Source organism: Grampus griseus, assembly GCF_964374135.1.
Source record: "Grampus griseus genome assembly, chromosome: 2".
NCBI classification, from domain to species: Eukaryota; Metazoa; Chordata; class Mammalia; order Artiodactyla; family Delphinidae; genus Grampus; species Grampus griseus.
In genome coordinates this window covers 140,174,003-140,195,201 of record NC_139018.1, presented here as the reverse complement: position 1 = coordinate 140,195,201, position 21,199 = coordinate 140,174,003, and the positions used below count along the sequence as shown (strand labels likewise).

The 21,199-nt window shown below is 43.5% G+C and overlaps 1 protein-coding gene across 1 annotated transcript in view; it reads left to right on the top strand.

The window, feature by feature from the left end:
* CRTC3 (CREB regulated transcription coactivator 3) overlaps nt 1-21,199 on the top strand; it is a gene marked incomplete at its 5' end in the record, with an annotated part of 99,424 nt that overhangs the window by 62,913 nt on the left and 15,312 nt on the right. Inside the window, 6 exons of the mRNA XM_082649101.1 lie at nt 4,337-4,398; nt 5,727-5,789; nt 7,901-8,001; nt 15,382-15,417; nt 18,323-18,408; nt 20,314-20,363. Coding sequence (XP_082505227.1) covers nt 4,337-4,398; nt 5,727-5,789; nt 7,901-8,001; nt 15,382-15,417; nt 18,323-18,408; nt 20,314-20,363 — 398 coding nt within the window. The remainder of the gene's footprint in view (nt 1-4,336; nt 4,399-5,726; nt 5,790-7,900; nt 8,002-15,381; nt 15,418-18,322; nt 18,409-20,313; nt 20,364-21,199) is intronic.

Below are 21,199 nucleotides of genomic sequence, written 5' to 3'. Positions count from 1 at the left end.
TGAGATCTGGCCCAGGACTGTACTCAGGGCAGCAGAGAGGCGCTGCCTGGTCCCCAGCTGGGGGCCTGGGCCTGAGAACTCGGAGGAGAGGCTCTCCTACCTTCCTGCAGCTGCTCATGTCTTCAGCAGCCCTTCTCACTCCTCAAAGGCAGCAAACATGTATCCCAAACACCATCCTGTTGAATTTCTGAGCTATTAACATAAATTTACAGCAAATATAATATTATCTCAGACCTGTGGATAATACATTGAAGAAAAGGGGGACACACTGAAGAATCATAAGAAACGCCTTCCTCTAAAAGAGATGTGTTTTTAGGAAGAAAGAAAAACAAATGTTTAGAAATTTTCTGATTTACATTCCCAACAAGGTTTGAGAGTATATTGTGTCCAGAAAACTAGGGTGAACAGTCACGAAGAGATGCCTTAAGACCTGCCAAAGTTAGGAATGGCTTTCCTCTTTGGAATAGGCCTTGCTTTGATTCTTTTCATACAATGAGATGAAAATTTTAGGATGTCAGTTTATAGAACACTGTTTCTTTGAAATGCACTGCCTATTATATTTGAGAAATGTCGGGTTCTCTGTATCTTCTTGAAGCTTCACAGTTTATATTAGGGGTCTGAGAAGCCTGGCAGTTAAGAAACTTCTTGTCTTTAATCCAGGGTTTCCAAAACTTAGTTGATCACAAAATCCAGTTTTTACCTACCACCCATTAAGGATTTCCATCTTGGAGGATAAGGAAATGCTAGTTTTTAGAGTTTTAAGGGGAAAATAGTCAGACTTCAAAATCCCACATGCCGCCTATTTGTCACTCGCATGCTGAGGTAAACAGGAGGACATTTTCATACACACAGGGACTCAAAAAAGATCTCACTCATGTACCTCCCTTCATGTTTGACTTTTAGATGTATTCTGGCAGGACATAGTTGGAGGTAAAAGGACAAGAGGAAGTTGAGCGATGGTGAAGACATGGTTGAGAAATTAGGAAGGAACCAAATTGTGGTCAGTTTTATATGTTAAATCTGACCCTGGCACTTGTCTTGGTGGGTGGGTTCTATTAACCCACCAGACCTGGAGTTCACTTACCCCACCAGCTGCGTGGACCATCATGAACCTGCCCCACAAACTCTGCGCCTGGAGGAGCACGGAGTTGCAGAGGGCAGGAGAGAACATGGTCGCCCCTAGGCTGCTCAAGAAGGCAGTTCCTGAGCCCTGCCCCGGGTGCCCTTACCTCATGGGAACAGGAAGCCAAAAGAAGAACCCGGCTGTGCTCACCAGCCACGAGCAGGCAGCACAAGAAAGAGACAGGGTCGGACTTGTTTGGAGCTTCTGAGGCTCAGTGACCCCACCCATGGGGAAATGGGCCAGCAGGTGTCCTGTCATATCAGCAGAAGGGCTACTCCCCTTCCTTTGGGAAAGAGTGCGTGAGAACTTTCCCTCTGACCCTCCTCGAGCTGAGAAGGAGCAGGAGCCCCCTTGTCGATGGACTGAGGCAGGAGCACGAGGGGAAGGATTCTCCGCTACAGAACTGCAGGGACTTGGGGAGAGAGAGCAGCCCGGGATGACTGGCATTTCCACCTGGAGCACCTGGGTGGATGGCACCCTCCATTACATACGATGGACTCCTAGCAAGACGAGCAGGCGAGAGGCAAGATGATGAGTGGGGTTTTAGGTAGAATTTGAGGTACTTTTGGTGGAGAAGCTGAGTAGGCAGTTGGAAATTTGAGCCTGAAGTTCATGAGAACTGTTGGGAGCTGGAGGTATGGATTTATGAGTTACTGGACTGTGGATGATGGATGGAGCCAGAGGCATGGGTGGGACCAACCAAGGTGAGCATGGAAGGCAGGACACTCTTCCCAAAGTGGCTGTGCCCGGAGTCCCCAGCCTCTCGCCCTGCTCCCACTCTACATGGCACGCATGATACGGAGACCCTCCTCCCCATCCTGTAAGCAGATGTGGGCTGAGAGGCTGTGAGGTCACAGAAACTCTGGACCATCAGGGTTGAAGGCAGAAGAGGAGGAGCCAGAAGAGGAGTGCACAGGGGGATAAATAAAAAGGCCCATTATAATGTGGGATTGTTTGTTTTTGGATTTTTTTTTTTAATGTTGACCATTTATAAAGTCTTCATGGAATTTGCTACAATACTGCCTCCATTCCATGCCTTGGCTCCTTGGCCGGGAGGCATGTGGGATCCCGGCTCCCCAACCAGGGATCGAACCTGCACCCCCTGTGCCAGAAGGCAAAGTCTCAACCACTGGACCGCCAGGGAAGTCCCTGTGAGACTGTTTTTTGACTTAGGCTTAACTAATGTAGTGCTGGGTGAGGAGCTGATCTGGCTTGTTAAAAACCCTGTCACCTCTGCTGCTGTTCTGTTTGTTTGCTGGCAGCTAGCAAGCACTCTAGAAATGTTTGTTGAATTAAATGGTAAATTCAAGTTTGCAAATAAGGGTATTTTTTCTGTCTTTAGGATGTTCTTTAGGACATATTAGTGTTGTAGAGTAATTAAAGCCACCTGAACAAAATTTTCTGAAATCTTCAGAAGAACAAATAAACCTTTTGTAGGCTTTCTTCTGTTGAATTTAGCTGTAAGCTATTGACATTAGTGGTTACTAACATTAGTGGTTCTCTTGGTGCCAACAATTGTTGGGTTTTCGAATATCCATTAAGTGAGATGTGAATGGTGAGAACTGGGAGAGCTCAGAGGTCACATCTTTTAACTTTTGAAGCCTCAGCCTACTCATATTAAAATTTCAGGAATTTACTACATTTCCATGTTGTTAATACACATCAGAAAGGCTAAAATGCTGACTTACACCTCAACATTGAAATAATCGATGTTTGATCATTGCACTGCTATTACACCACTGCATTCTAATTTGTATTACAGGTTCCAGATAAGTGGACTTAAGGACTTTAAGGGTGGCAGTGTCCTGAGGGAGTGGTAAACTTCTGCTTCTGAAATTTATCTTTTCTGGACAGAGATTCATCAAACTCTGCAGGAAAGAGAAAGGCTCAATGCCTTCTCCCTAATGGCTCTGCCAACTGAGATACTGCTGTGCTTCCTCTCAGAGGGCCTTCTTATTTCTTTATCACCTTTTCCTCTTCTGTCTCCTTCTGCAGTCTGTTCTCATCTGTACTTTGCATACATTAAGCCTAATATTTGGTGTTGAAGAAATGTCTGGTCTCTCTTTTGAAAATAGCTCTGTTTTATTGCCTTGACTAAGATTCAGATTAAGAAAGAAGGTAACTAGACATGACAAAACTAATACACAGGAAGTGAACCTTGTGATCTTAATGCTTCTGGCAAAGGAAATATTTCATGAAGAGTTAATTAGCGCCCATGTTTTACTAATGCCAGATTCTGCCTGTAGGATAGGGTCCTTCTCCGTTGGTTCCCATTTCCTTCTGAGCCCTAGCTCAGAAGCCCTGGCTTCCTTTATACAGAATCATTGAAGATTTTTTAGCAGGAGAATAATATGATTTAAAATGTTTTAAGAAGGCTATTCTATATGTATAATTAACTAAATTAACCAAAACGGCTCTACTGTGCTCAGCATGTATAGTGTAGCATCACATTTGTTTTTCCGTATTTCCATTTCACCTGGAATATGTTCTAAGGCAGGCTAGACCCAGTGAAGAATACAGAAATTATAAAACGGGGCCCCTGACAACCCAAGGAAGTTCACATTTCTCCACAAACCTAATGCCGCTCTCTTTTAGTTATAAGAAACAGAAACCCTCAACTTGGAAAAAAGGAAATTTATTGGCTTATGTCACTAGAAGCCCAAGGGGCTAGATCCAGGGGTTTGTACAATAGCATCGAGATTCAGCATCTGTGAGGGGCTACCTCTGAATTGACTTCCAGGGAGGGAAACCCAGGTCCATGTGGTCCTCGGGCTCACCACGTCAGCTGGGGGCACTCCTTTTCCCCCTTGTTTGTATATGAGCCCATCCCTGAACCAGTCACAGGGGGATAAGTTACCTTGACTGGAAATATTGGGTCTGTGTACATTTTGTGGGGCAGGCAGGCCCACACAGAATGACAGCCTTACCAGGTTTCGGATCGGGGTGGAAGCAGTTCTTGAAAGTAAAAGATGTTGGGCAGGCAGAAAAAAAAAAAAAGAAACACCCCATGTGAATCATGCAGAGATGGCACTGGTTAGAAGATAGAATAGATTTTTCCAGAGGAAGTTGATAAGACAAAGCATGGAGGAAGAGATGTCGGGTGTAGAGATAAAGATAAGAACCAAAAAAGTTGTTGAACTCCCCACGATTCCAGCCTCTTAGTTCTGCTTCAACTTTCCATTCATTATATTTTTCCTTTATTGAAAATTCTACTTTGATGGTAGTACATTTGGAGCTAATTACGCCTCGCAGGCCCTGGATGAGAGTTGGCCAAGGTAAGCAAGCCTTATTTTCAAAGATAGGAGGGGCATGTGCTATTTTTGGATGGTTTCGCTTTATTGTATCCCCCTTGAATGTTGTTTTAGAAATTTCTAATCTAAAGCACAGGCTCTTGTTTTCTCTTATAAAACTTAAGTCTTTCCATGTATAATCATAGACTTATATGAAAGTCTAAAATTAAGTTATTTAAATCAATCTAGATCTTCATTTTAAAGACCAAATAGAAACACATTTGGAATACAATTACCAACATACTACTCTGATTTTTTATTCTTATATTTGAATATATAACGTGTCTTGGTAAGCTACTGAAAGAAACATAAGACTTTAGTAAGCTCCTAAAACTAATTTGCATAGTGGATTTGACCAAGGGTCTCTCTGAGTATTTTTGTATATAGAGAATATATACCAAAAAGTTGAGTGTTTTTGAATGCTGAGGGTGACAGAATATAAAATTAACTGAAAAGATTGTTACATCCGGTGGATGCATGGTATCATTTTCAGATCACCTAGTCAGATTTAAGAGGCATTTGAAATGTATGTATTGAGAAAATTTAGCTCTCTCGGTTGAGATCTATTCTCCGTCCATTCTCGGGGCAAACAGTGGCAGCACTTCCTGTGGATAATGTAGTCAGGACCTGGAAAAGATCGATATGAAGATGAATGACAGCTGGCCCCTACCTCAAGTAGGTTTTCAGCAGCGCTTAAGAATCTTGGGATCCACGGTTGTAGGATAAGCACAATATTTTGTTTTAAATCATAAAAAGATACCTCCAAATTGAGATTCTAAAAATTTGTATTCAAGAAAAATTGTCTTAGGCTTTCCAGAGCGGGAGGATTAGTCAAATTCATAGTTTCATAAACTGGGCTACTGTAACAGTTATATTCCTCTTCATGGGAGTCTGTGTGGGGTTGCAGCATTTCTGCTTCCAGTCCGGCCAGGCACCCGCATGCACACACTCCACGCACTCGGGGTATGTGACAAGGGGTAGTTTTTCACACATCTGGAGTAAGACCTCACATCCCCAGAGAGGAACTGGTCATAGATTTGAAACATTTCAAAAGGCATTCAAAGGTGCTTGTTGGACCTTTTAAAAAAAAACAAAAAAACCTTGTTATGTGCCCAGCTATCTCATTTGCTCCTGCTGTTCCCATGGATTTGTGATAGTTTTAATCATGGAAATCAGAAATCACAGGAACTGGAGAGGTCAGCCTTGCAGCTGGGTTAATAGAGGAGCCAGTTCTCAAACCCAGGCCGGAGGTTCTCCTTTGCTTCCCGTATATTGAACTTCTTTTTCTTTTTATGTTATTCTGGTTTTTAAAGGCAGCAGCCTCCTTGGAAGGAAGAGAAGCACCCTGGGTTCAGGCTAACATCTGCACTTAACAGGTACATGGCTTGTTTTCTAGTAGAAATAAACTTTAAGCCAGTCGCCTTGATTGTCCTGATGTTTTCTAATATATCATCCATTTGCCAGAGTACGTTTATATCAGTTGTGTTTATATGAAGTGTTTAAAAAAAAAAAAAGGAACCCAAATCTCCCACCAGGTCGTGAACGTCTGCTCAGGACACTGCAGCAGTGTGAGAACATGAGGTCTGAGTGGATAACAGGGTCTGCCTCTCTTAATCTGTGACCTTGAGCAAGTTATGTAGCTTCCCTATGCCTCAGTTTACTCATCTGGAAAAGGGAGATAACAGTGCCAATATCAAGGGGTGGTTGTGAGGATTAAATAAGATACATAAGGAACTTGGGAATCGTAAGTATTCAATATACATTAGCTATTAAATGATCACTTTGAGCTGGACCCCAGTGGTAAGTGTTCTACACAGGTCATTTTTTTTGATCCTGATAACATTCTACAAGAATGAGTAGTATTTTCTGTTCTAAGAGGTTATAAACGACTTTTCCAAGGCCACTTAGCTAATATGTGATGGAACTGGGATTTAAAAAAAAAAAAAAATTAGTGCAAAATTTTAACATATACAAAAAAGAGTTGGAAAGGAAAATAGTTATAAGAATTCCGTGTGCCCATCCTTCAGCTTCTATTTCTACCCCGCCGTCCCCCACACCCCCATCCCAGCACCGGCCAGATAAAGTATTTCACCTGTAAATATATCTAACAGTATAAGCCTGATAGGAACCTTTTTTAAAAAAAACATAACCACAATGCCATTATTACACTTAACAAAATTAACAGTAATTTCTAACATTATTTAATACCCAGTCTGTATTCAGATTTTCCCAGTTGTCTCTCTGCATTTGATTGATATTCTCCTGAGTCTTTTTGAATCTGTAAAGGAGCTAGAATCTGAACCCAGGGCTCTCTGATCCCAGAGTCCACACTCTTCCTGTTTTTCATGTAGGTTCTGAACCGCCTCTCCCTTTGTCTGAACACAACACAGCCATGGTGCACAGTCAAGCCACATGGCTTGGTGGCCACAGGAGGCCATCCCCTGGAACAGCCCACAAAGAAGCATTTTAGATTAATTTCAGGTCTCTCACAAGTTCTTTTTATGGCAGACAGTTTGACCCTTGGATGAGATAAGTAACTAATATCTCTTAGAGTCGAAGCTAAATATAAATTGGAGCTGTCTGGGAGAATTCCAGAAATTTGCTATAGTTCAACGGTTCCCAGAATGTTTGTCTTAAGACTCCTTTGCAATCTTAAAAGCCACTGAGGCCCTCAGTGTTTGTTTGTGTGAGTATATTTGTTTGTATTTCGCTATTGATATTGGAAATTAAATTGAGAGATTTATAGAAGATACTTATTAAATGCATTTAGAAATAAAATAACAATAATAAACTCATTACATGTCGATAAATATCTTTTTTTAAGAAGCACAGTTATATTTTCTGAAACAAAAAAAATTTACTGAGAAGAGTGGCATTGTTGTACCTTTTACAAATCTCTTGAAGATAGCTCGATTCTCTGCTTGTGCATTCAGCCTGCAGTGACATCACAGGTCACAAGGCTGCTGGAAAACTACTGTGCTCATGAGAGAGCGAGAGTGAAAGGGCAAAGGACACATTAGGGTTATTTTGAAAGTTGTCTTGACCTTGCATTCTCCCTGGAAGGGTTTGAGAGTCACTGCTATCGGTGATCCTTCGTATAGGAGGAGTTATTCTCAGATGGGGAAAAGCTAGTGCAGCCACAGAGAATATACTGATCACAGCGATCTTCTGAGTTGTGAGGAAAACTGGGAAGTTTCTTAGAGGAAGCCGTGAATCCAGGGTCTGCCTTGTTGAACCAAATCATTATGCCATTAGCTTCAAAGGAAAAGATCATACAAGTACAAATTACAGTCTTTTGGGTATGGGCCATCCTCAGAGGCTGTTACTGATCTAAGGGACTTCAGGTAGGTCCAGACCCCTCATTTTATGGATGATTGCAAATCTGTTATTCTTGCCTTCTTTCCTGTTGGTAATTTTCAGCAAAGAACATTGCATTTTCACTAAGGAAAAATGGATTTTCAGCCAGACTCTCTCCTCCCCCCATTAGGACCAATTCTGACTCTGCTCTTCACACGAGTGCTCTGAGCACCAAGCCCCAGGACCCCTATGGAGGAGGGGGCCAGTCGGCCTGGCCTGCCTCATACATGGGTAAGACATGCAGGCCCGATGCTAACAGCATCTGTGCCTTCTCATTCTGTCCTATGGGAACCGGGAGAGAGAAAAGCTTAAACCGCAAGTGCATTTCCCCGATTCGTGGTCCTCAGGGGAAAACTCCTGGCAGGGGAGATGTGTGTGTGCTCACGATGAAATAAGAATGGAGCTTCTCTCCTGCCTCTTCCTCTGCAAATTCTCTCTTCTTGGCATCTCTTGACCCTCCAGCTTCCTCTACTCCACACTCTTCCATTTTCAGGCCCTCATCATTTTTATAGGGACTCATAACAACTTGCTAACTGGTCTCCTTATTTCCAGTCTTATGTCCTCCCAATCCAGTTTTATGTTGGGTTCTCTGAAAGTCCTTTTTTCCCATCCAGAATCTGGACAAACTGAGAAATAAAAGTAGAAGTGATGGGTGGAGGTAAATACCACCTTTCTTCCTGACAAGAGGAAGTGACTTCTCTCTGTGGGTCTGTGGCTGTTAAGACTGAACCCCAGAGGGAGACTGACTCCCCCAGTGGCCAGCAGCACTGGCCCAGGGCGCCCCCCGCAGGAGCATCGAGGTCAGACTGCAGGGCAGGGCCGGCAGGGAGGCTGCTCTCCGAGGGAAGGCACGCCCCTGGCCAGGAGGAGCGCGAGCCAGAGTGGAGCCGGCACCCCCCCCCCACCCCCGCTCACTTGTTCCCCTCTTTGCTGCAGGTCATCATTCCACCTCCCTGGGGCCAGAGTGAGTAAAGGGGTGGAGAGAGGCCAGCAGGGACCAGGAGTGGGGAAAAGATTCATGCTGTCTGCTTCCAGAATGAACCCACATCTGATCATATTCCTCTCCTGCTTAAAATCTCAGTGCCACCCCCTCACCTCCCAGAGAGAGTCCAAATCTCTCAGTTTGGAATGACGCAGACTCCAGGATCTGGCCCTTGCCCACCTCTCTCCCTTCTCTCCTCACTCACCAGCCCCTCCCCACAAGTGGGTGAACTACTTCGGTTTCTATTAATGTTCCATCCTCTTCCCATCTCTTCCTCTCTTAACTTACTCCTGGCTCACCTGACCAGGGCCCTCAGCTTTGTCCCCACGTCTGTGGAGCCATCCTTGACCTTCCTCCCTTTGCCAGCCCAGAGCTCCCCATGTCCTTCTAACATCCCAAAGCTCCTACCTATAGATGGCCATCTCGGCACCTGTGTCACTTGACTGCCTTTCTCGTGAATGTGCTTCTCTCCTTCTGCTCCCTGGAGGTTTCTTACAGTCAGCGTCTTATGGTCTTACCTTCCGCACAGTGCCTGGCACAGAGGAGTCCTCAGTGAGGGAGAGTGTGGAGAAATTACTCAGTGGCTTATGTGTACAGAGCATACTCTAGTTGCTGAATCTAACCTGCATGTGAACCAAGTCTGGTTCACTAAGACAAAGACCAAGCCTGCCTTTCTGGAGTTTATAATCTAGTAGGAACAATGGTCCTGAACTATCCATTCCTTATGCACACTAACTCTTGTCCATAAATAGGGCTGTGTGTTTGGTCTTGAAATGGGATTAAATAAATCTTTGGCCAAGATAGTGCTAGCTTTTCTAGTTTTCTTTACTTTTTAGGTAGTTTAAACCCTAAATAGTCTCTTTTCCTTCTGAGGAGAATATTCCACGTCTTAAGTCCTTGCATATAGTAGGGATAGGATTTAATAATCCCTATATTGTTGTAATAATGCTGCATTTGTTCCCTTGGTGAAATTCAGAGATGCTACATTTACTCGAACAGTTTGTCAAGTATGAGCTCTTATAGAATTGGTTAGGACCGTCTAGCTGTTTCCACAAATGGGGATATGAGAGTAAAGCTGGCAGTTATGTTGGAATTGGATATGGGTCCACTGCTTACCACTTAGAGAGGTAGGATATATGGGAAGATGGAGTAGTTTAGCTTCCAGATAGGTAGGGTTATAGGTAGACTATAGGCATGTATAAGCCTAAACAAGGTGCAGCAAGCGCTTAGTCTCCCCGGATTGGGAGGGAACCAGACTGATAGTCTTTAACCTGGAACTCCCCAAAAAGAGCTGCATTTCTGCTTCTGACATTCCTTCATTCGTGTCACGCTCTGTTTAAAGTTTCCGCTTCTCTAGAAAGGGCCAAAGGCCTACAGAGAACAAGGTAACAAGATCTTGAGGCCTGCATGCAGAGAGAAAAAAAAAAACAAAACACAAAACTATAAAGAAAGTGATTAATTGAGTGAAATATTTATGCCAAGAGTGATGTAGCCTCTGAGGGAAGAGGTGAGAAATGTCAGAAGGTGTGAGTGAGGATGAATAAGAAAAGCAGAAGAATGTCAGTGTTGATCCTAGTAGACAGAGCAATACAAAAAGCAGAAAGAAAGAAATCCTGGAGCAGAATTCCTGGGTCACTCCTTTTCACATCAGCAGTTAGAAACCGTTGGGCCCCAATATCTCTCAACCGTGGAAGGTGGGCCGACCTCCAGCTTGGATGTCTGAACTGTGTGCCTCCTTCTGCAAAGTTGCCTTGCAAGTATAGCAGAACTCAGAAACACATCCAAATATGGATGTGTTTACATGGGAAAGCCAGTGTGTTTAAAATATTATTCAAGTCTCCAGGGATAGGAATTATTTCTGGAGAATTATATTTGTTGGTAGAAGCTGTTTTAAATAGTTTCATGTACTTTTCCCCCTGTCATTCATTAAAGTTTTTCATTTTCTTTCCTTTTGGACTTTAAAAATATCGGCTAGCTTTCCAAAAGGTATTTCTTATTATAGGACCAACCAAATAAAGTAAAGATTTAAAAAGTGATGGGAAAATATAATTGAAGCCCAGAATTAGGCTCCATAGCAGAAGCAATAACTGCTCTTTCCCTGGGAATCTTTCCTGAGCATAATGATGTAACCTCAGTTAATGTTCCCATTATTTATTTGCTTTTTTTTTATGAGCAGATGATAAGGGAGCATCTGCTCACAGCTTAACTACATAAACAATAAACTATGATACATTCATGAGCAGAGGTTTGTGTCCCAAGAAAACAAAGCCATTAGACTGATACGTAGTTAGTAATTTTCATAATGGTTATTGGGTTGCACGGCAATTAGGCATCCATGGTAAGCAGTTGATGTAAATTCTAGAAATAAACTTTTATACATCCAAACAAGATTTTTATAATTTCTCTCTTCTTGTTTAATTATCCAGAATTTATAAAGAGAAATATTGATCATTTCCCTGGCAGCATGTGCAGTTTAATTATCATTTCACAGGCGCACACACACACACACACACACACACACACAAACACACACACACACACACACCCAATGGGTAAGCATGAGGGCACTCTGTGACACTTGCCCCGTTTCCCTGTCCCATAGCCTAGGGACTGTCCCTATCTCCCCTCCACTCCTCACCAGCGAGTGGAGGAGGGGGCTGTGGTGGTCCCTGTCCTTTCAGGGGGCAGTCTAGAGCTACGGGCAGAAGAGGGCATGAGGGTTGTCGTCTTTGCACCCAGAGCGGTAGATGCTGAGTGTCACCAGCTTTGACAACTATAGCCCTGAGCTCCTCCCCAGGAAAAGAGGCCTGCCTCCCACCTCAGTGACCTTGCCAGAGGCAACACCTTTGACCAGCGCAGTTAACTTTTTTTTTTTTTAAACATCTTTATTGGAGTAGAATTGCTTTACAATGGTGTGTTAGTTTCTGCTTTATAGCAAAGTGAATCAGTTATACATATACATATGTTACCATATCTCTTCCCTCTTGCATCTCTTTCCCTCCCACCCTCCCTATCCCACCCCTCTAGGTGGTCACAAAGCACTGAGCTGATTTCCCTGTGCTATGCGGCTGCTTCCCACTAGCTATCTATTTTACGTTTGGTAGTGTATATATGTCCATGCCACTCTCTCACTTTGTCCCAGCTTACCCTTCCCCCTCCCCGTATCCTCAAGTCCATTCTCTAGTAGGTCTGTGTCTTGATTCCCATCTTACTGCTAGGTTCTTCGTGACCTTTTTTTTTTTTCTTAGATTCCATATATATGTGTTAGCATACGGTATTTGTTTTTGTCTTTCTGACTTACTTCACTCTGTATGACAGACTCTAGGTCCATCCACCTCCCTACAAATAACTCAGTTTCATTTAACGTTTAAAATGCAAGTAACCCTGAAAGAAGCTTGACTGCACGGATAGGAGAAAGAGGGGGATGGCAAAAGCATCCCAGATCTAAAGCGGGGCAAGAGTGTCACCCGGATGACAGGAGGGCCCAGAATGGGGAGGCTGAAGCCAGAGGCTTCTTAAAGGACACACGCTGGTTAAGGGATCTACCCCCTGCCTCTGCCTCTATTCAGCAAATCAAGGCTGTGCTAGGAGTTATTTTAGATTCGTCAGGCATGGGAGTAGGGAGAGGGAACATGGTCTCCGTTACACTGGGTCAGCCCTCAGTGGCTCTGAGACTTCGAGGTTTCTTGGAACACAGATGCAGCCTTGGTCATGGCTGTTCCATCCCCTGTGGAACTGATATGAGTTTCCTCTGTTTCTAGATATCCAGTCACAACTCGTTCCTTTTTACTTTTATCCCTTTATTTATAGTTGTATCATATGATATTTTTTATCCAGTAGTGAAAATCCAGCCGTGGATATTTTGGTTATACGTTAGCTTGATGCTGACATATCAGTTATTGCCACCACCATCCTTCTAGTTACCTAAACTCTAAACCAGGAGTTAGTTGTCTTTAAATTACTCTCATTCCCATACTCCTCACACCCAGTCAGTAGCCCGGCCGTGTTCCTTCTCCCTGCAGGGTATCTCAGGTCTGCCGCCTCTTTTCTGTCCTCACTGGCAATAAATACCCTACTTCTTTCCTTCTTGCCTGGACTATTACAGTGGTTTTTCCACTTGGTCTCCCTGCCTTTAGGCTTTCTCCTTTCAATCCATCTTACACTGCTGCAAGAACAATCTCTCTAAAGCTTAGCTATAATCATGTCACTTCTCTAACCAAAACCTTCTATTCCCTGTATCAAGCCAGATTACTCACAGACACCTTCAGTCCAGCCTCATCTCCCCTTCCTCCCATCCTGAGCTCCAGCAAGACTACACCATTCTCTGCCCCTGCTGTACCCTCCCCCTCTTCCTTCTCCTCCTGTCTTTACACTGGGGCATCCCCTTCATCCTCATTCCTGAGTGTCTAAACTCCCAGGTGAAGCAAGTTGGACATTCTGAAGGCACACAGGCCGGAGTTCTGCTTCAGACTTCCTAGCGTGTGATCTTGGGGGTGATAATAGCCCCTGCCTCATGGGGTTGCTGTGGGGATGACCTGAGATCATCCATGTAAGTGCCTGGCCCGTAATAAGAGAACAGTCACAGTGGCTCTTGTTATTATCATCCTCGTCATTGTCCTTCGTGGCTAACTCAGGTGCCACTTCCTCCACGAGGCTTTCTTTCTGTCCCAGTCTGAGAGGATATTATGTGGGGTGTCTGCTCCCCACTCAGGCAGTTCCACAAGGTAGCCATCAGTTGAGTGTGTTCCAGGGACAGGTCAGACTTACTACTTAAATGGAAAACTGGCCTTATTTATTAAACCCAGAGTGATGGGTGCCTTAATGATAAAGAGATGCTTCAACATACTATACCAGATTGCTGTGTCAAACTTCGTTTTTTATCTGTAATAGAATTGTCACTTTTTAAGTGATCTAAGTGGTTAAGTTCCCAATATGAGGGTCCCAGGGAAACCAAACCAGGAATCAGAAGCTTCTCCCCCTCCTTCTGATGTGCTGATCGTAGAGCCACACCTTCCGTCTCTCCGCACCTGTCTCCTAGTGTTCTGTTCACACTGCCTGTCTTTAGTAGGCGTGTTAGATGGTGACTAAGCTACAGCCTAGTCCAAGTCTCTCTAAGAGACCATCTGCAGTAAAGTCCTCTGAGCTGATTGTTTAAAATGTAGATTCCCGGGCCCATTCTCACAGCTTCTGAACCAAAATCTGTGCAGTTTGGGCCCACGAACTTGCATTTTAGCAAGCTTACCCAAATAGTCTTTATGTGCACTAAACAGAGTTTTAAATCACTAACTTGGATTCTGTTCTGTGGGCCTGAGAGAAATGCTGTCTTTATGAGTGTTCTTAATTTTTAATTTTAGTGCTTCTGGGGATTCTCAGTATTGTCCAGCCCCAGGGTGCCACTAAAATTTTATATCTTCTGCCTGTGTTATAGAATTTGCTTCCTTGTTCTATCTTCTCACCTACACTGTATCATCTGGCCACACCTAGCAGTCAGTGCAGGAACTTAATTATGTTCAGTGTACGGTTATTAGACATTTGGCTTAAGTTTTATAGACTAATCAGGTTAACTTATAGGTTAAGCTTATTCAGAAACATATTTAAACCTGAAGTAAGTTATATTTAAAGGCTTAAAACTTAAAAATTTGTCCTGATCTTAACTGAAAACTCATATGGTATATTTGATTGCTCCACAGAGAATGCTAACGTATTACATTCTTGGCACGATTCTTTGGTTTTAGCTTAGAGCAATAGGATATACTCTACTTGTCATCTGCAATATATTTTATGGATCAGAATTCCTTACAAGTCAAATTTTTAAAACTTTGTGAATAGCTATCATATATACGATTTAAATTGACTGAGACTCCAGATAAGTTTCTTTTAAAAAAATATTTATTTATTTAATTTTTGGCTGCATTGGGGTGTCTTAGTTGTGGCATGCGGGATCTTCGTTGTGGCACGTGGGCTTCAGAGCACATGGGCCCTGTACTTTGCAGCACACAGTCTCTAGTTCTGGCTCCCGTGCACAGTAGCTGCGGCGCTCGGGCTTAGCTGCCCCACGGCATGTGGGACCTTAGTTCCCCAACCAGGGATCAAACCTGCGTCCCCTACATTGGAAGGTGAATTCTTAACCACTGGACCACCAGGGAAGTCCCAAGTTTCTTTTTGTAAGAAATATAAATAACAGTACACAGCATGGAACTTCCAGTTTGTTTCTCTAGACACGCATGGTGAGTGTGAAACAGTGATGTAGACTTTTTTAGTTACCTCCCCTTCCCCCCACAATAAAGCATTTGGAAGAGAGTTTCGATCTATATACTTCTTTTCTTTGTGATTTGGTTAGAGGTTCTCAGACTTTGTAAATTGTTCTTCTTTCAGGACAGAGGCAGTAAAAAATTTTAAGATGGAGATAATTTTAAATAAAAGTAGATAGGCACCAACTTTAGACTTAAATTAGCCATATCTATTTTAATTTTATTATAAATGCTAATGTACACTGATTTGACCATCAGTGTACCGAAATTGCCTTGGAATTTTCGAAATTCTATTTTGAATCAGAAAGACTTACTAATTCATGAATAAATAAAGGTGAAAGCACCACATAAAAGTGTTTTTTTTTTCTTTCCCACTAGGTTTCTGTGATGGTGAGAACGACGTACATGGGGAAGGTATGAACTGATTTCACCTACCTGTGCTGAGTGAGATACTGACTTTAGTATTCATAACCTTCTTTCAACATCTGAACTAGTTAATACTCATGTTTTCAGGACTTCCCAAAATGCTGACAACTGCTGATGGGTTTAATTTTCTGAGATGCTCTATAAAATTAAGGCTAGCCATGATCAAGGCCACGAAAAAGGAAATGTGTGGTTAGATTACAAGGCTCCTCATCATCTGAGTCCCACAGTCCCACAGTCACAAGGTTGTGCAGGGAAGCAAAAGTTGTAATCACGTGAAAATATTAATAAATTGGTCACTTAAGCCATTAGTTGTTCCAATATCCTTCCTTCCTCAGCTGTCTTTCTCTGCCTGTTTAGAAAGTTTTGTGAGTCAGTAATTGACAGATATAAATAATGTGAGGAAAATGCAAACTGATTGCAGAATGAAATTGCAAATCTTGCAGAAGATAATGAGTTTCATAAAGCTGATTAAAGTAACGTTGGAGGGCTTCCCTGGTGCCGCAGTAGTTGGGAATCCGCCTGCCAATGCAGGGGACACGGGTTCAAGCCCTGGTCCGGGAAGATCCCACATGCCGTGGAGCAACTAAGCCTGTGCACCACAACTACTGAGCCTGCGCTCTAGAGCCCGCAAGCCACAACTACTGAGCCCACGTGCCACAACTACTGAAGCCTGCGTGCCTAGAGCCTGTGCTGCGCGATGAGAGAGGCCACTGCAATGAGAAGCCCATGCATCGCAACAAAGAGTAGCCCCTGCTCGCCGCAGCTAGAGAAAGCCCACGTGCAGCAACGAAGACCCAATGCAGCCAAAAATAAATAAATAAAATAAATTTTTTTAAAAAAAGGTAATGTTGGAGATCTACTAAATGACTCTCGAAGCCATTGACAAATGAGGGTCTGACACAGTTCATTTATTCATTCAGTACCAGGCACTGTTTTCTTTTCCCTAAAATTTTATAATCTGGAATTTAGTTTTCATAATCTAGAAGTGAACAACTAAATTAGGTTTATGTATCGCAGCGGTCAGGACTCGTGGGGAATATGATAAATGAGGAGCATCTTGCACCAGAGGCACAATTCTCTTTCATCATCTTATATACTCGTTTCTGGGCAAGCCATTTTAGGCCATGAGTCAAACCATGAAAAGTTGAAACAGCAATAAATATCTAATCCACTAGGACAGAGATAAAGAAATGGCTTCAAGGTTGTTTGCATTCCCCCAATGACTTCTCTGAAGAATTCCCAACCAATCTTGGATATGAAGAGACTAAAAACAGTGAACTACTCTAAGGAAACAATCCCCTTTGCGGTGCTGGAATACACTCCAGCCATACTCCTGTGACCAAACTCTTACAAGAAGTAGCCTTGAGTCATGAAGCTACCTCACTCGGCCCTTGAAACTTTTCCTATCATCTAGCAGTACATTACAGAAACATTTTTTAATTCTTGAGTCATTGTATGGCTTTATAAAGGCTCTCAAACCTATTATTCCTGTCCTCCAGTTTGTTGAGAGAGGGCTGTAGGGCCAGTGTTTACCAGGTACTATTTTAAGCACTGCCCACCAGTGCACAAAATAAAGGCCCTGCCATCATGGAACTTACATTTCTGAAGCAGTTTACGTTGACAGTTAGACAAGTTAACAAGGAAGCCAAGAAAAGGAAGAAAACAAGAAGGTTGACAAAATAAGCTTTTCCAAAGAGAGTGGTTTGACGATCAGAATTAAGACACACCTGGGATCATTGATAAAGCCTGGAATATTTGAGCAGAAATGACTGCTGTTGTGATGGTGCTGAGTAGGTCACCTGTAAAGAGCATTGCCTCATTCTCAGAATCTACTCTGAAATTTCAGTCTGTTTGAAGTGGCTTCTCTCTGGGGTCTGTCATCCTGTGTGGGGCTAAGACAGGACAGTCATGACAGTCACCCTGGAGCTTACATGGTCACCAGAACCTAACAGCACTCGTAGTTCTGAGCGTCACCCGTCTCTCTAATGAATCCCCTTCCTAACATCAGATCCCTTAATTCCTGAGGGTTGGCCCTTTGTCTTCTTGTCTGTCTCTGAGAACAAGAAGTTTTCCCTTTTTTATGGCTCAGCACTCCTGTTTTACCTGGCAGAAAGCCCTGGATTGGTCCCTTGGTACAAAGCCAGGCTGTTTTACAGGCTTTAAGAGCCAGGAGAGGGCCCTTCAGCTGCCCAGCCTTAGTCCTCTGGGTTCTCAATTCCTCTTTATCCCCCACTCCCAGCTTATGACCAGGTAGCTTTACTGCCACCATGTCTTCCATGTAATATTCCTCTTCTCTCTTTGTTATCTTCCTCATTTCCTCTCTCCTGGATTTTTGTGGGTCTCTCCTCATCCCTTTTCTTCCATCCTCTCCTTGCCAAGTTTGAGGGCCCTTCCTGATCTGGCCTCGACCTTCCTACCCTTCTCCTTTACTTTCCCTACACTCCAGTTGAAAAGAGCAGCTCTGCTCAGTAGTCGTCCACCACTTCCTCTCTCTCTAGGCCTTTGTTCTTATTCCTCCCTCTCTGGGGATGTTCATTTCCTGTGTCCCTAAAGGGCTCGCCTCAGTGCCGAGCCCCAGAGGCCAGCGTGGGCTCTTCCTGGTCTACCCTTGAGCAGCACTGAGCCTTCGCTCTTGTGGGCCTCCCCCGGCTTCTCCTTCCGGACATGGGTATTCACATTTTGTCCTTTCCCCTGACTAGAGTATAAAGTCCTCAAGGGCTGAATCCATGTCTTACTCACCTATGCCACATCCATGGTAACGCTCAAAACACCTTCCCTAGTAGACAGGCAATAAATATGTGTTAAATCAATCATTTTTACAAAGATAATTGGTTCGGCCAAAGGTGGGATGGCTTCCTTCTAACACAGTGAATGTGCTTCTTCTCCCTTTTAGTTGTGTCTTTCCCCAGCCCACTGAAGGAAGAGAATCTGCTAAACATTCCCAAGCCACTGCCAAAACAGCTGTGGGAGACCAAGGAGGTGGGTGGACAGCTATGTTTGTTGTCACTGAATATTTGTACTTCAGAGGTCATCGTCAAATTCTGCTGAGGAGAAAACAAGAGGAATTGGGAAAAAAGGCAGAGCGGATGTCTGGGGACAGAGACAGGAAGAATGTACTAGGGAATGATGGTTCAAATAAAAATTATCATTGTTGATGAATTAGTACAGCGATCTCTTGCCTTCCTAATTTTCTGAATTTACTCATTCAGAAAAACCTGTTGGTCCTTCACATCTCATTTGTATTACAAGAAGCACTGAAACCTGGTTACAAGTCACAGGCAGATTTTTCTGTTTTGTAGCCAACACTGCCTTCCAGTCACCAGCTTCTGTCCAGAATTGCTGGTTTACCAGATACTACTTTCTTTAATCAAGGCCATTTGACCCGAGTCCTCCAGAAATCAGAAAGGAAGTGCTCTGTTAAATGGTTTCTAAGAGCCTTTGAGTACTTGTCCCTGTCTCCACCATGGGTCTCTCTGTAAACTCACCTGCTGTGGAAGAGAGGGAGGTCCCAGCAGTACCTGAGTTGGCCTTTCTTCCCATAGAGAAGCTGTTGCCTTTGAAAGAAAACAGTGTGTCTGCCCTGGCCCTGAGATGTGCTGTTGCAGTTGCTTGTATTGTCTCGTGCTTGACCATCGCCACCTGTTCAGGCTTCCTTTAGTCAGTTCCAGTTTCTTCTGCCAAGTCTACCAAAGTCATCATTAGCATTAGGGTGGGCTTGAATGGTCTTTTGTAAAAGCAAGATGTTTTGATGTTTAGTCTTTTGGGGAATAAAAGAGATTTAAAATTCACATACTTAAACATAGGAGAAGCAGCCCACTGTCTTTGGCTTTGGAGGCCCAGGTGGTTTTGGAGGCTTTTATCAGAGGACAACTGTATCTTCCCCACAAAGGGGGCAGTGGCATCCACTCTTCCCCAAATACCAGGGAAGATGTGCTCTCTCTGGGAAGAGGTGTTCGTCTCCTCTTTTAGTTCTTTTTTTGCCACACCACACGGCTTGCAGGATCTTAATTCCCTGACCAGGGGTTGAACCCAGGACCATGGTAGTGAAAGCGCCGAGTCCTGACCACTGGACCGCCAGGGAATTCCCCTCATCTCTCTTAGTTCTTATGGATTTGCAGTTCTCCATAAATCATTTCTGGGTGAAGAGTTGAGTCAATAGGTTCATTCATTTTATATATATATATATGTATAGCACCTGTTGCCAGGCATCCTGGGTGCAGGGATACAGCAATAAACAAAATGAAAATCGCCCCCATCCTGGAATTTAGATTCTAGTTGAAATATTTTTTTTTCTTCTGACATTAATTTCCTCTTTCTTCATCCTGTTTTATTTTTCTCTTTTCTTCTTTTCCTCTCAGGCCAACTGGAAAATGAATGTTTATTTAAAAGCTCTGTATGAAAAACATTGGCCTTTTATAAGAAAATAATATTCATCTAGAAGATAAATTAAGAAAGCATCAAATTAAGAAAATTTGTTAATATTATGCCTCCGTTATGCCTGGAAAAGTCTAGTCAAAGCTTAAATGGCGGGCTTCCCTGGTGGCGCAGTGGTTGAGGGTCTGCCTGCCGATGCAGGGGACGCGGGTTCATGCCCCGGTCTGGGAAGAGCCCACATGCCGTGGAGCGGCTGGGCCCGTGAGCCATGGCCGCTGAGCCTGCGCATCCGGATCCTGTGCTCCGCAACGGGAGAGGCCACAACAGTGAGAGGCCCGCGTACCGGAAAAAAAAAAAAAAGCTTAAATGACTGCCTTGTGGGGATGCTGTTTATATGTGCTGACTCTCATTTGCACTGACTAGAGTCCCAGGATACCTGCAAAGATGCTTTTTAAAAACTTGAATTTGGCTTGACAGTGAGTAAGCCCAGCTTTCTGTGTCTCTCCCCAGATCCAGTCCCTGTCAGGGCGCCCTCGATCCTGTGATGTCAGAGGTGGCAGGTAAGTAATGTTCTTTCAGTTCTTGGCTCGGAGGGCATCCTGAAGGTTTTCCCAAAAGGAAAGTCTTACTGCTTCATCAGAGAACTCTTGAGAAATTTCACTTGTTATACATAAGTTGAAAGTCAACTGAATTTTCACAAAACAACAGCTCCCTTTTGGTACTCATATATCATTTAAAGTAATTATATTACATAATTGCAATAACAAATAAAACCGCCATAAATACATTAGAGAATAACACAGCTGACTCTCAGTAAACACACAACTCCACGGGTAGAAGCAGAAGCATGCCCGCATTGAGAGGGGCCCACCAGCCTCGCACCTTTGGCAGCTGTGGGCCCCTGGCAACTTGCTGACACAGAAGTTAACTAAGGGAGTTTGTACAAATGTACTGAATGCCACAGAACCATACACTTAAAAGGGATAAATTTTATGTATGTATGTTTTACCACAATTTTTTTAAATTAATGGAAGATGCATAAATAGGAAAATTTGCAATATAAAAAGAATTTCTATGGAACAGTTAATTAACGTATTTAGGAGTATACAACTTTACTCCCTGAAAGATTTGAGACAGTTTTCAAAAATATGTGTAGTACTAAAAGATTAAGATGTTCTTGAGGAAATTGGGACCAAGGAAGAACACGGAGACGACAGTTAAGGAAGCCCACACGTTGACAGACACTGTGAAGACGCAAAGACAGAGCCCATCAGTGCCATCACTTGAGTGACACAGACGCTGGGCGATTCTCGCGCGGGTCTTCGCAGAGAGGACCGAGCCCTTGGGACACACAGCCGGTGTCCGGAGAGCACCAGGGCAGCCACCTGGGGCTGTT